Source organism: Myxine glutinosa, chromosome 2 (genome assembly GCF_964187855.1).
Source record: "Myxine glutinosa chromosome 2, kmMyxGlut1.1, whole genome shotgun sequence".
NCBI lineage: Eukaryota > Metazoa > Chordata > Myxini > Myxiniformes > Myxinidae > Myxine > Myxine glutinosa.
The window spans coordinates 26,631,120-26,643,229 of NC_136262.1; the positions used below are offsets into that span (position 1 = coordinate 26,631,120).

At 44.2% G+C, this 12,110-nt stretch overlaps 1 protein-coding gene across 2 annotated transcripts in view; it reads right to left on the reverse strand.

Annotated features, from left to right (window-relative positions):
• LOC137421978 (cartilage oligomeric matrix protein-like) overlaps positions 1-12,110 on the reverse strand; it is a 140,598-nt gene that overhangs the window by 14,197 nt on the left and 114,291 nt on the right. For both annotated transcript variants that reach the window (XM_068108614.2, XM_078773025.1), the window contains 5 exons: positions 10,598-10,675; positions 8,868-9,020; positions 7,303-7,407; positions 6,174-6,281; positions 5,862-6,021 (listed from right to left, as the gene is read on the reverse strand). In XM_068108614.2, the coding sequence (XP_067964715.2) occupies positions 5,862-6,021; positions 6,174-6,281; positions 7,303-7,407; positions 8,868-9,020; positions 10,598-10,675 (604 nt within the window). The remainder of the gene's footprint in view (positions 1-5,861; positions 6,022-6,173; positions 6,282-7,302; positions 7,408-8,867; positions 9,021-10,597; positions 10,676-12,110) is intronic.

Sequence of the window (12,110 nt, forward strand, 5' to 3'; positions counted from 1 at the left end):
GATAAATAAATTGCCATTTTCGCCGTGGCCACTAAAAACAAAAACAACATATGTACATGTTCTTTCATATCATTGAAACCAAAAATAAATGATCGCAGAGAAAAAGTGATCTTCATTTTTCCAGCCATGTAGTTCAGCCATTGAAATAAAGGCACAAGCCTTGCACAATCAACGTATGCATGGAACACATCCTCTGTGTAAACACAGAACTGGCAACACGTAGATATGGGCGCGAAATGACTCACTAATTTATTAGATGGAATGATCCAGTGTATCATTCGCCACTGGAGATCACCTGTCCTTTTGCTTACCAGCTTACTGTATACTGATTCCCATGCAGGCTCAGATGGGAGTCCTTCCGGCATTAGCCCTTTCCACCTGGCCACTCCATTTAACGGTGAGTTCCCAAGCAGAACTGCAGTGCATAACCGATACAGGTCTTTACTACTGCATTTCTGAAAAATGTTTTGTCCCTCACTAATTGGGGGCAAGTCTCCGTGACTAGGCTGTACCAATAAACCAGGAAAATGCCAGTCATTGGATGTCACCAAATCTTCCTGGGTTCATCTTAGTCCAAGTTGGAAGCTTTTCTTTACTATTCCCTTTAGTATTCTTCCGATTATTCTGTTTGACCATATTCCAGTCATATCGGCTATCTCTTGCACCGTCTTCCACCCCCAACCAGAATCATGGCGGAGGTCCAACACTTTGATTATGCCCGCTGTAATAAAGTGTTGATAAAAGTCTCGGCTTCTTGGAATTGCAGGAAACAGTAGGTTGTAAAAAAGGGGTTCTTCCACGAACATGCTTGTAGCATAGGTTTCTTGCTGGCGACTAGTCGAAAGGCTTTGCCAGGCATTCAGAAGGCTCTGATAGAATGATGGTAGATGAGATGTGTCGACATGTTGGAGTTGGACTAAGAAAAGTTCAAGGCCATATCCGAGCCCGCTTGCTTTTCGCAGCACGTGATAGGCCAGAAGTCGGCTTGGCAGTCGTTCCTTGTACAGCAACTGCTGTATGGTACACAGCCGAAAAGCCATGATACGACTTTTTATGTCGATCAGTCCCTGGCCACCTTCAGACAAGGGGCTACATATGACATTTGGTAGTAACCAATGGTGACCACTCCAAAAAAAATCCACGAGTAGCCTCTGCACTGCCTTTAGTAGTGCCTCTGGCGGCTGAAGGCAGATAAACCTATGCCACAGGGAAGAAGCCACCAAATTATTCACCACTAGAACCCTGCCTTTGTAGGAAAGGTGGGGCAGAGCTCGTTTCCACAGTCCCAGTCTTTTTTTGACATGCTCAACAATCCCGTCCCAATTTTTGAGGACGTAATGTGGAGATCCCAGGAAAACCCCAAGGTATTTGACTCCGTCTTCCACCCATTTTAACTTTGTTGGTAGATGCACAGGTGGTACCAGCACTCTTCCAGGTGGAATGTTCTTGAGACAGGTAATCCATAAGGCCTTACTCTTGTCCCAGTTACACTTCAAAGAAGAAGCGAGGCAAAAAAGATTTAAACATTCAACAAGTGCTGGGATATCACTCTCCTTCTTAACAACCACACAGACATCATCTGCATAAGCCGATACAACTACTGAAGGACTCCCAGGGGATACTGTCACTCCTGAAATATTTTTCCTAAATAAAATTAGGAGTGATTCCATTACCAAGGAAAATAATAACCCAGAAACCGGGCATCCTTGTCTCACCCCTCTTTGAACCTGTACCGGAGAGCTGAGTTCGTTATTTATTTTAAATAAACTAAATATATTGTTGTACAACAAAGTCACGTAGGCCTTAAAATTGACACCAAAGCCACATGCTTCTAGCACCCGATACAAAAAAACATGATCCACACTGTCAAAAGCCCTTTCCAAATCCAGGAATATTATCCCAAAATCTTTTTCCAAGCAATCACATTCCATTAAATCTCTAATCAAAAAAATATTATCATAAATAGATCTGTTTGGGATGCAGTAACTCTGATCATGGTGGACTAGATCACCGATTACCGTCTTCAACCGACTGGCCAACACTTTTGACAATATTTTATAGTCCGTACATAATAACGAGACCGGCCGCCAATTCTTTATCTGTCGTAGATCCCCAGTCTTTGGAATCAGCGACACCACTGCTCTTCTGAAGCTTAGTGGGAGTTCTCCAAGCACCAAGGATGATTCCAGGACATTCAATAATTCAGGGCCCAAAAGGTCCCAAAAAGCCAAGAAAAATTCTGCCGGTAGGCCGTCAATCCCAGGAGCTTTCCCCGAGTCCATTTCACTTAGGGCCTGCATTAGCTCAGGCAAAGTAATTGTTGAATCCAGGCCCAGGCACTGAGGCTCAGTTAGGGATGAAAGGTGAGAAGTTAAAAATTCCATGGTTTGCTCACAAACATTTTGTTTTGCATAGACTTTTGAAAAAAACTCTCTAATGCACAACCTTACATCTCCAGGGTTGGCAACCATGTTTCCCCTAAAGTCTTGTACAGAGAAAAGGGTTTTGGGTGACTTATTTACAAAATCCATTTGGAAGAAAGATTTACTCGGGGTGTCTGATACCTTTAAATTGTTTATTCTTAATCTAATTAACAGGCCTGCTGCTTTTTCCTGAATCAGCTCTCTCAGTTGAGCCTTCTTTTCAACCAATAACCTGTGGTCTCTTCTGATATTATCTTTAGCCAGTTTACACTCTAACCGTATAATATCAGCTTCTAAACAAGCCATTGTTATATTTTTTACGTCAGTATCATTTGAAACAAACTGCTGACAAAACACTCTAATCTGAGCTTTTGTGTTATCCCACCATAATGCTAAAGAAGAGAAAGAGGGCTTTCTTGAAAGTTGGATGACCCAAAAAGCACGGAAGGCGTCTTTAAACAAAGCATCTTCGAGAAGACTGGTATTGAATTTCCAGTATGCACTTTTGCGTAAGGGTTGAGGGAAAAAGAGGCCCATGGTAACTAAATGATGATCAGAAAACAAAGATGGAAAATGATTTGGAGAGATAACCGCATTCCTGAACTGTGAGTTTATGTACCAACGGTCAAGTCTAGCGAAAGTCATTCTCCCATTGGCACATCGTCCCCAAGTATACTCAGATTTGTTGGGGTAATGCAGTCTCCATGCATCTAGCACACCCACTGCCGAAAAATAATTTAACAAATCAGTACTACCTTCGGGATGAGGTTCTGCTGTATTTCGGTCTATACTGGGTTTAAAGGTGCAATTAAAGTCACCCCCCATGCAAATACAATTATTGAGATCTATCGACTGCATGTGTCGAATTAAAGATGAAAAGAAAGCTCTTCGGTCCACACTCTCACTTGGTGCATAAACGTTGAATAGTGTAAACCGAAAATTATTAATGACCAGTTCCAATGAAATAAACCGGCCTTTAATCACCTCCTGGAAGAGGCATGACTCAGGTACTAGGCCTGGTCTGAGTAAAAAGGCTACACCAGCAGAAGAAGAAGACATGTTACTAAAAAAACATTGTCCTTTAAAGAGGCGATACCAGTCGTACTCCACATTTTGAATTATATGGGTTTCCTGGAGTAAGAGTACATCAATTTTCTTGCGCTCAAATAAACTTTTCACCTGAACCTGGCGGTTTTGGCTTGCACCTCCGCCATTCATATTTAAGGTTCCAAAGGTGATTTTTTTCATGGATTATCAAAAGGCGTGAGCGGTTGTTGGGAAATCTCGCTCCCTGCTTTTGTAACAGCCTTTCTAAGCCGATGAAACAGCGACCTTGTTAAATGAAATTCATCCGGCCTCCTAATTATGTCCTTTGCAGCCTGGATGAATGAAATTAAATCAGGAAAATGATCTTTTACAATCACATTTCGGTGTCGGTAGGTGTCATTCAGAAAAGAAATAACGAGTTGAGGGGCTATGGATGACTGATCTGATGAAGATTGAGACAACTCAGTCATCTCAACTTCATCCTCTGAATCTGACAAATCAGAAACAGCTCCGCCCGGGTCACATATATCAGTCTGCCCAGTCCCCATTTTGATGCCAGCCAAGTCCGAAGATTTGCTGGAATGTTCTATGGTAGAGTCATCCTCACTCTGGTACCCGGGACATTCAGCAGGAGCTGAAATCTCGGCTTCACCCTCCTGCAGGGAGATGTTCACTGACTCAGTTGACGAACCAGTGTCATGATTTAGATCTTGCAGGGGTAAAGAGGAGCTTGGGGCTGAGACATTCCCAATCCGCTCGGTCTCAGCAGGTAGTGAAGGTGGCGGCTCACTAATGGGCTCACCATCATCTTTAGTCTCACCATCTACTTTTTCTCCCAGGTTTTCGGTGCTGCCCGATAATGTTTCAGAATTAATTAATTCATGTTCCTTCTCCCTGGTGTCAACACAGCTTGTGGACACCTGAGAAAGACGTTCCAGGGCGTCTGCACCCACACTGTCTTTATCCAACACTACCTTTTTCAAAGTAATGTTGGAGTTACAAGCACCAGGTGCTCTTCGTTTCTTTGTCACCACAATGGGATTTTCTTCCATTTCCTCACTGCACGTAGCATCTGCCACCACAGGTGGGTTATCTGGGGTTATTTCATTATTTACCGAATCAGCGGTGTTGTCGTTTACACTAAGACGAACAGGAGTATTATCCCTACTCCTCGAGTGCGAGGGAGCGTCGGTAGGAACCGTTCGGGTATTTCGGTTTACATTGTTTCGCACGTTAGAGACCGGGGTGTTATCTCTTTTACAATCAGCGTCACTATGACCTGCTTCACCACACCTTACACACGATACCTTCGGACAAAACCTTTTCACATGGCCAAAAGCTCCGCACTGAAAACATGTTAATGAGGCCGATGACGCATACATCTGGTACTCATGGTTGTTCACCTTTACCTTGAACGTGATGTTTAACCCCGTGTCATCGCCTCGATCCGGAAGCACCATATACACCTGCCGTCTGAAGCTCATCACGTGTATAACACGTTCATCCTGAGACCGGAGCGGAATCATTGTGATTTTTGACACAGCTGTTCCGTATCGGGACAAAACGGACATCAGCTGGTTGCAGGTTATAAATGGGGGTACGTTAGATATGACGACCCTCATCGACGGAGTGTCCATAGGCGACGCCAAGACAAAGAGACCTGTCTCTGTGGTTAAACCCGCACTTACAACATCGTGAACGAATTTTTCATCGGACACAAATACAACAACTTTTTGATTCATTCTCGACGCTGCTCGTACATTTTCACAACCGATTATTTTCCCCACCGACAAAACAATGTCCTCAGTGGAAGTTCCTTCGGGTGGAACACACACAAATGCATGCTTCCTTGTTAAGTTGTCGAACGCCTCTAACCGAGAGCGTGCATTCGCCATCCCAGCGAATTAACACCCCCCCACTTGTCCGAACCGGACAAGTAGGTACCAAAACGAAATAAATCAAACTAGAATAAATAATAAACGTGCAGTATAAGCACAAAAAGGCTTACAAAGCGTCGTCGAAGCCGGTAGGCCGCACCCAAAATGGGTCCGCTCTCAAACCTCTCTCTCTTGAAGACAAAGGTATAGGAAGGATGAAAACAAAATGCCAAAGTACACAGGATGGAAAGGAGAGGGAGGGGGGGGGGCAGGGGAGGGCAGGAGAGGAGGAAAACTCACAAAGAACTCACTACAACACAGAGCAGTTGCTCACAGCCGCCATGACGCTACACCCAACGCACCGACGGCCGATAGGTGGCGACAGAGAGAGAGAGAGAGACAGAGAGACAGAGACAGAGAGAAAAAAAAAGATAAAGAGGGAGGAGATGGAGAAGGAGAGAAGGTTAAAAAAAAGTTGTAAAAAGTGCAAATCCAAATAAAACCGTGAACTTGCCATCTGCATCAATATCATCATCACAGGTGTCTCCATCTCCATCTCTATCTGCATCCCTCTGGTCATTGTTTCCAACCCATGGACAGTTGTCACATGCGTCACCATATTGATCTTTGTCGTAGTTCTTCTGATCTTTGTTGGGTACCAGCACACAATTGTCCTGTGGGTTTAGATTGTCTTTTCATGTGAGATCAACTAAACAAACAAGTCTAACAAACATTGCAAACCATCAGATATTTGTGACTTACATTTGTACAAAGTTGTTCGTACACTTAATAACCACTTCTTTATCATATCTGTTGAAAAGGTTACCTCTTTATTCTTGATTCCATCTCCATCCGCATCGTCATCGCACTGATCTCCAATTCCATCTCTGTCCACATCCTCCTGTCCTGAGTTTGGCACCAGCTTGCAGTTATCCTGTCCCAATCGGATAACAAAACAGACCTTCGGTCACAATGTTTTCTCCAACTTACATTTGCGGTTTAACCCCCACACCTCCTTTGTTTTAGGTAGCCAATGTCGGATTATTTTCATTCAGTCGTATATAGGGTCACCGACATGTTTATATGTATGTATGCATAAAGGGGAAATGGAAGTGAAGAACATTTCTGGTCTTGCACCCTCAGCCTTTTCTGTGCTCTGTCCCCTTTTTACCACCCCCTCCCCCCCACCTCTCCCCTCCTCACCCTCACCTCCCAGGTTTCTACAGGGTGCACATGATCTGGTCTGCGTGGTCTCCAGTGTTCCTCCGTCTCTTCAATCTCATTCTTCCCTCTAGGGCTTCAAGACAGCTGTTCATCACCATCTCAGGTCATATTTTGATATTTTCTACCCAATCAAAACCTTGATATTTTCTACCCCTGTTAACTCTCCCCCAAGTTTAAAGTTTTTCCTTCCAGTTCTGTAATTGAGAGTTTGTGGATGCATCCATCTTGTTCACCCACTTTGTCTTCCCCTAACCTCTCATTCTTCCCTACGTCCCTTATTTCTCTGTCTCCATCTATTTTGTCCCTCAACCCTGCCATTGGAGTGCCCCCACTCTCTCTTTCTACTGCTCATTTTGTTCTGCCGTTGGAAGTCGCCCCCATCCCCTCCCACCACAAACAGCTGGCAACCAATAACATGGATTCACAACCCATGAAGGTGTTCCTAGAGTTAGCAATCTGTTACATCCTGATCTGTTCTGTGTTCTAGCTCCTCCATGAGCCTCTATTCTGCATACTAAAAAACAATAAACAAAGAAGTTTGGGCTGTAAACAATAAACAAAGAAGTTTGTTGTTAGGGATGTTGAAGTATTGCAAGAGATTGCATTATCCAAATCGTTACCCCAATCTCTAAGCATCCCAAGAAGGGAAATGGGGAGGGAAGAAAGGTGTACCTTTGCTTACACTGTGTGTACAAAAGAAGGGAGATGGAAATAATGCCTTGAACACCAACCTTCCGACAGTGTCTGGAGCTGCATGGCAACGTCGCATCTGGTAAACCATCGATGTCCGTGTCAGGTCCACATATGTATCCATCTCCTGCCCAGCCCACATCACACTGTACCAGACCACAAGCTGCAACAACTTGTGTAAGAATTGGATTGCATATCAAAGGCCAAAACAACCCTAACAAAATAATTACTTATATTAGTGAGAGTATCTCTGAGTAGACCAAAAAAACATAACAAAAGTATTGTTATGCGGGAAGGAGGATGGGTGGGGAAGGGGGGGGGGGGGTCCATACAGCTAGATTGTATGAGGAATAGCTGATCGCTCAGGTTAGATCTACTCCCGTAATACCTATTTGTATAGAGGTATATAAGTGGTATTGTAAAATGTGCACTGAGGAGGCAGTGAGTGTTAACTTTAAGACAGTAAGATTGTATCGTGTAAATCTTCCTGTAAAAGGTGAGGCCTGGTGAGCACTTGGGCACGAAAGGAAACAAATAAAGGACTTCACACCTTTTTAATGGATAACCGTCATGGACTGTTTGACCGGCATACCACAAGCAATGACGGTGAGGTTGGCTACGGAGCCCTGGAGGAAGGCAGAACATTTTGTTCATGTCTGTCCCACAGAGAGGGACAGCCCCAAAGATGGCCCCGCCCACAAGCAGCGGGAGACCAATAACAGGGACTCAGTACAAAGGCGATTCCAGTATTAACGAGAGCTGTGCCTGCCTGGATAACGTCAGTTGGAACTGGCCTTGAACTAGGAAGTAGGAAGGCATCTATCCCTCTACTTATCTGCCATTACCTCGCCTCCATCTCGTCTCCCTGTGCTGCAAGAGCCCTATGCGTCAGCAATCTGCACGCCACCAGCTTCGTGCCTGGCTTGAGCCTTCACCTGCCCCTTTGTTTGTGTGCGAATGGTATTTTACGGTGCCATTAGGCTTTGTTTATTTCCTATTGTACATAAGTTCAGTTTTTCATGTCTCACCAGCTCCCCCATTTGTTGTCCTAGTGCACCAAATATTCTGTTGTCTTGTCTCTCCCTGGGCCGTATTTATTTTGTAATAAAGCATTTTAACTATAAGAAGCATCTCCCAATCTTCTTGCGTCTCGTGCGTTTCACCGCCAGGTTCGACTTAATGGGGTGATACTTCAAAAGACCCAGATGACCCAAAAGTCCCTGGGGACCTAAATAACCCAGATGACCCCAAAGTCCCCAAGCATTCAAAAGACCACAAAGACCCAAAATACCCCCGAGTCCGGCAGGCAGGTATGCTACAAGGCAGTGAAGACCAATAGAAATTTGGTACGATGGAATAACGGGCCCAATAGTTTCACAAAAAGACAAGTTCATCAAACAAATACATTTGAAATGTTTTTTTTTAAATCTTCTGTAAGTATATTATAAGGATGGTAAATCTAAATGACGAGTTTAAACGGTGTGAAGAGCTGCGATGCTTTTCTGACTAATTCTGCTACTCAATTTGGTCATATGACCAAGAACCAGAGAATGATACTGACAATTGTTTCACTGGACAGGAAAGGTGTTGCTTGTTCGTTACTTACAATGCACTGTATGGTTTGATCGCGCTCCAACACGCATTCCGCATTCCTGTGGCATGGACTGTCTTGTCCGTTTGGACAGGATCTACCCCACCTGCAGCCAACCGACTGGTTTCCTTCAAACCCATCATTGCAGGCACCACAATGGAAAGAGCCCTGAAAAGGATGAGAAAATGCACAAACTCACTCTATATTTGTACAGGTATCTCACCTTTACCCAAAACAGCAATCTTCAGATGGCATGCAAAGGTCGTGCACTTAACTTTGAGCAGCCTGGTCTAGGTTATATTCCCAACCAAACTGTATAAACTCGGTTTGGTGTTCCGCATGATGGACGTTCAGTTGTGTCGGCCAATGAAAGTTTTTGATAGCATTAGCTGGTGGATATTAAACATCCCTTCTTTCGCGAAGGGTAATCGAGTTATCGCCAGCATCCTGAACAACTTATACCAAATCACCTTCAGTTGAACATCAGGCATGGCCAGCCAGTTCGTGAAGGACTGACACCTGCAAAATTTTGATTGGCCGACTCCACAAGAAATTGGGAAAAATTGGGTGGGTTATTAAGTAGTACGGTAGTCGTGATCGTCGTACCAGATCGTGATCTACTTTCTCAACAATCCTCTCCAAGAAGTTCTGTCGCTCAAGATTTTGGGTCTCACTATCTGCCATGATCTTTCTTGGGAAAACCACATTTCCAAGCTGGCCTCCAAAGCCAGTCGCCGACTGGGCATCCTCCGTCGTGCGAAGTCCTTCCTCGGCACACCTGAGCTCCTCACCACATACAAGGCTTTCATCCGCAGCTCAATGGAATACTGTTCTCCCCTATGGGCCGGTGCTCCTGCCTCACACCTAGCTCGGCTTCACGCTGTTGAAACCAAAGCTTTCAGAATTATTGGAATCTCCCGCGATGAAGCTATCTCTGAGGGCCTTTCACTCACTCACCGCAGGCAGGTAGGTGGTCTTTCTGTCTTCTACCGACTCCTCTCCGGCCTTGCACCCCCAGCTCTCTCTGTGCTCTGTCCCCCAAATATTCCTACAGGTCGCACAAGATCTGCCAGCAACCCTCTGATGGTTAAACTGCCGAAATCTCGGCTCTCTGCTCACCTTCACTCTTTCATTCCTCTTTTCTCCCGCCTCTGGAACAAACTCCCTCACTCCCTTCAATCCCACTCCTCCCTCCAGGTCTTTAAAACAGCTGTTCACCACCATCTCTTATCTTCCCCCATCCAAAACCTTGATCTTTTCTACCCCCGCTAATTCACCCCAGATCCACCTTGTTTGAAATTCCAACTTCTTTCCTGGAAGTCCTGGCAGTGTCCATATGTTTTATACCTCTCCCACCGCCCCCTTCCCACGCCCCCCCCCCCCCCCCAAGCCCTCGCCCTCTCTCAGATCTCTCGATGTCTCCATGTCTCTCGGTCACTGCTCTCAAATGTTGTGTTTGTGTCCTTCCCCCTCTCTCCCCATCTTGTCTACCGCTCCCTATGTTATATGTTTTATGTGTCGGTTTGTCTTTCTGTGTGATTAATGTTCGCTCTTTCACGAGCCTCGACCTTGTATACAAAAAAAAAAAAAAAAAAAAAAAAAAAAGTGAAAGCATTTTGACACAACTTTGATATACTATACTCTATAATTATTTTGCATCAACAGCGTTTATTTTAAAGGTTAAATGTACAAACTGACAGAATCAACAAAAGCAAAGGTTTTCCATCTACTGGCCCAGAACTCACAGGGATGTTTATACACATGGAGTCTGCAACACAACCTCCGTTACTTCCATCATCACACTCATCAATGTCTGTGCACACCTGGAAAACAAAAACAAGATGCAAGCAATACATGTACACCTAAACGTTTAATTAGTTTTTTTTATGTGGTCTTGATATCATCTTGTTTATCATCTTGAGCTTTTACCGCAACATTGAGTCAATGGTAGTACCAGTTTGTTTTCCCTCAACTTGGACTAGTCCTACCCCCTCCCCCTACAATAAATGGAATGGAAGAGTCCACAAGAGAGGATTAATAGTTCCGGTATGAAAGTGTGATGGACTCTCAAGCAAAGTAGGTGCCTTGTTATGAATAGATGGCGTCACCTTTCAACTCTCTCCTTCCTGGCATTTCCAATAGGGGGTGATTCAACTTACCACATGGCTCAACTTACCACAAGGGCTCAACCTACCACGTGGCTCAACTTAACACATGGCTCAACTTAACACCTGGTGCAACTTACAACATGGCTCAACTTAGAACACGGCTCAACTTACAACATGGCTCACCTTACCACATGGCTCAACCTGCCACATGGCTCAACTTACCACATGGCTCAACTTACCACATGGCTCAACTTACCACTTGGCTCAACCTACCACATGGCTCAACTTGCCACTAGGTTCAACCTACCACATGGCTCAACTTACCCCCTCGCCTCTATGTAGACCACTACAAGTATGCCATTGTATGTATGCCATTATTCTGGGGTTTCCTTGGTACAGACTTGAAGCTGTGATGTGCAATGTATACTTGGCCAGGGAGAAGTCTAGTCTGGGGCCTTGTCCTTGAAGCTTGACAGTCAAGGTGATAGTGAGGATTATGTTGTCACAAAGGAGTTACGTGGTGATTGTGTCTTGTATTTCTCCTATTTTTGTCTAAAGATGCTATTCCCTTGTAGTATTGATTAGTGAACAAGTTGGAGACACCTCATTCACTGTTTATATTAATATGGAATCTACTTGATGTCATACTTGCTGAATTTTGTCAGTATCTTATTTAATCAATACTTCTGTGAACATTTATATTGTTTTGTTTGTGTGTATTTTTAGACTACACAGGTTTTTTATGTTGCAACTGGAAATAAAGATGAATGGACCACTTCCACCAAGTGCTGAGGTCTCGTTCTCTGCATAACATTTGCAAACGTGGAATTTTATAATCGTCAGATTCCTGAAGTGTCACATGTCTTACCTAGAGTGATGTCACTTAAACAGGCTGCAAAACAGGCTGCAGAACAGGCAAACTCAGGCACGTGACGACTGCTAAGGCCACATTTGTCCAACCACATGGCTGAGGCCACCTATCGACGTTTATCAATTTTACCTTGTCATCTTTATCCATTTTCAATTACTTAGAATATCCTATTTTAATCGTTTTGCTCGATTGATATGGTCGTGATAGGCCCATTTATATCCCATGTGAAATATTCCATTGAGGCGAATGTACAAGGAGCAACAGAATGCACAAGGGGCA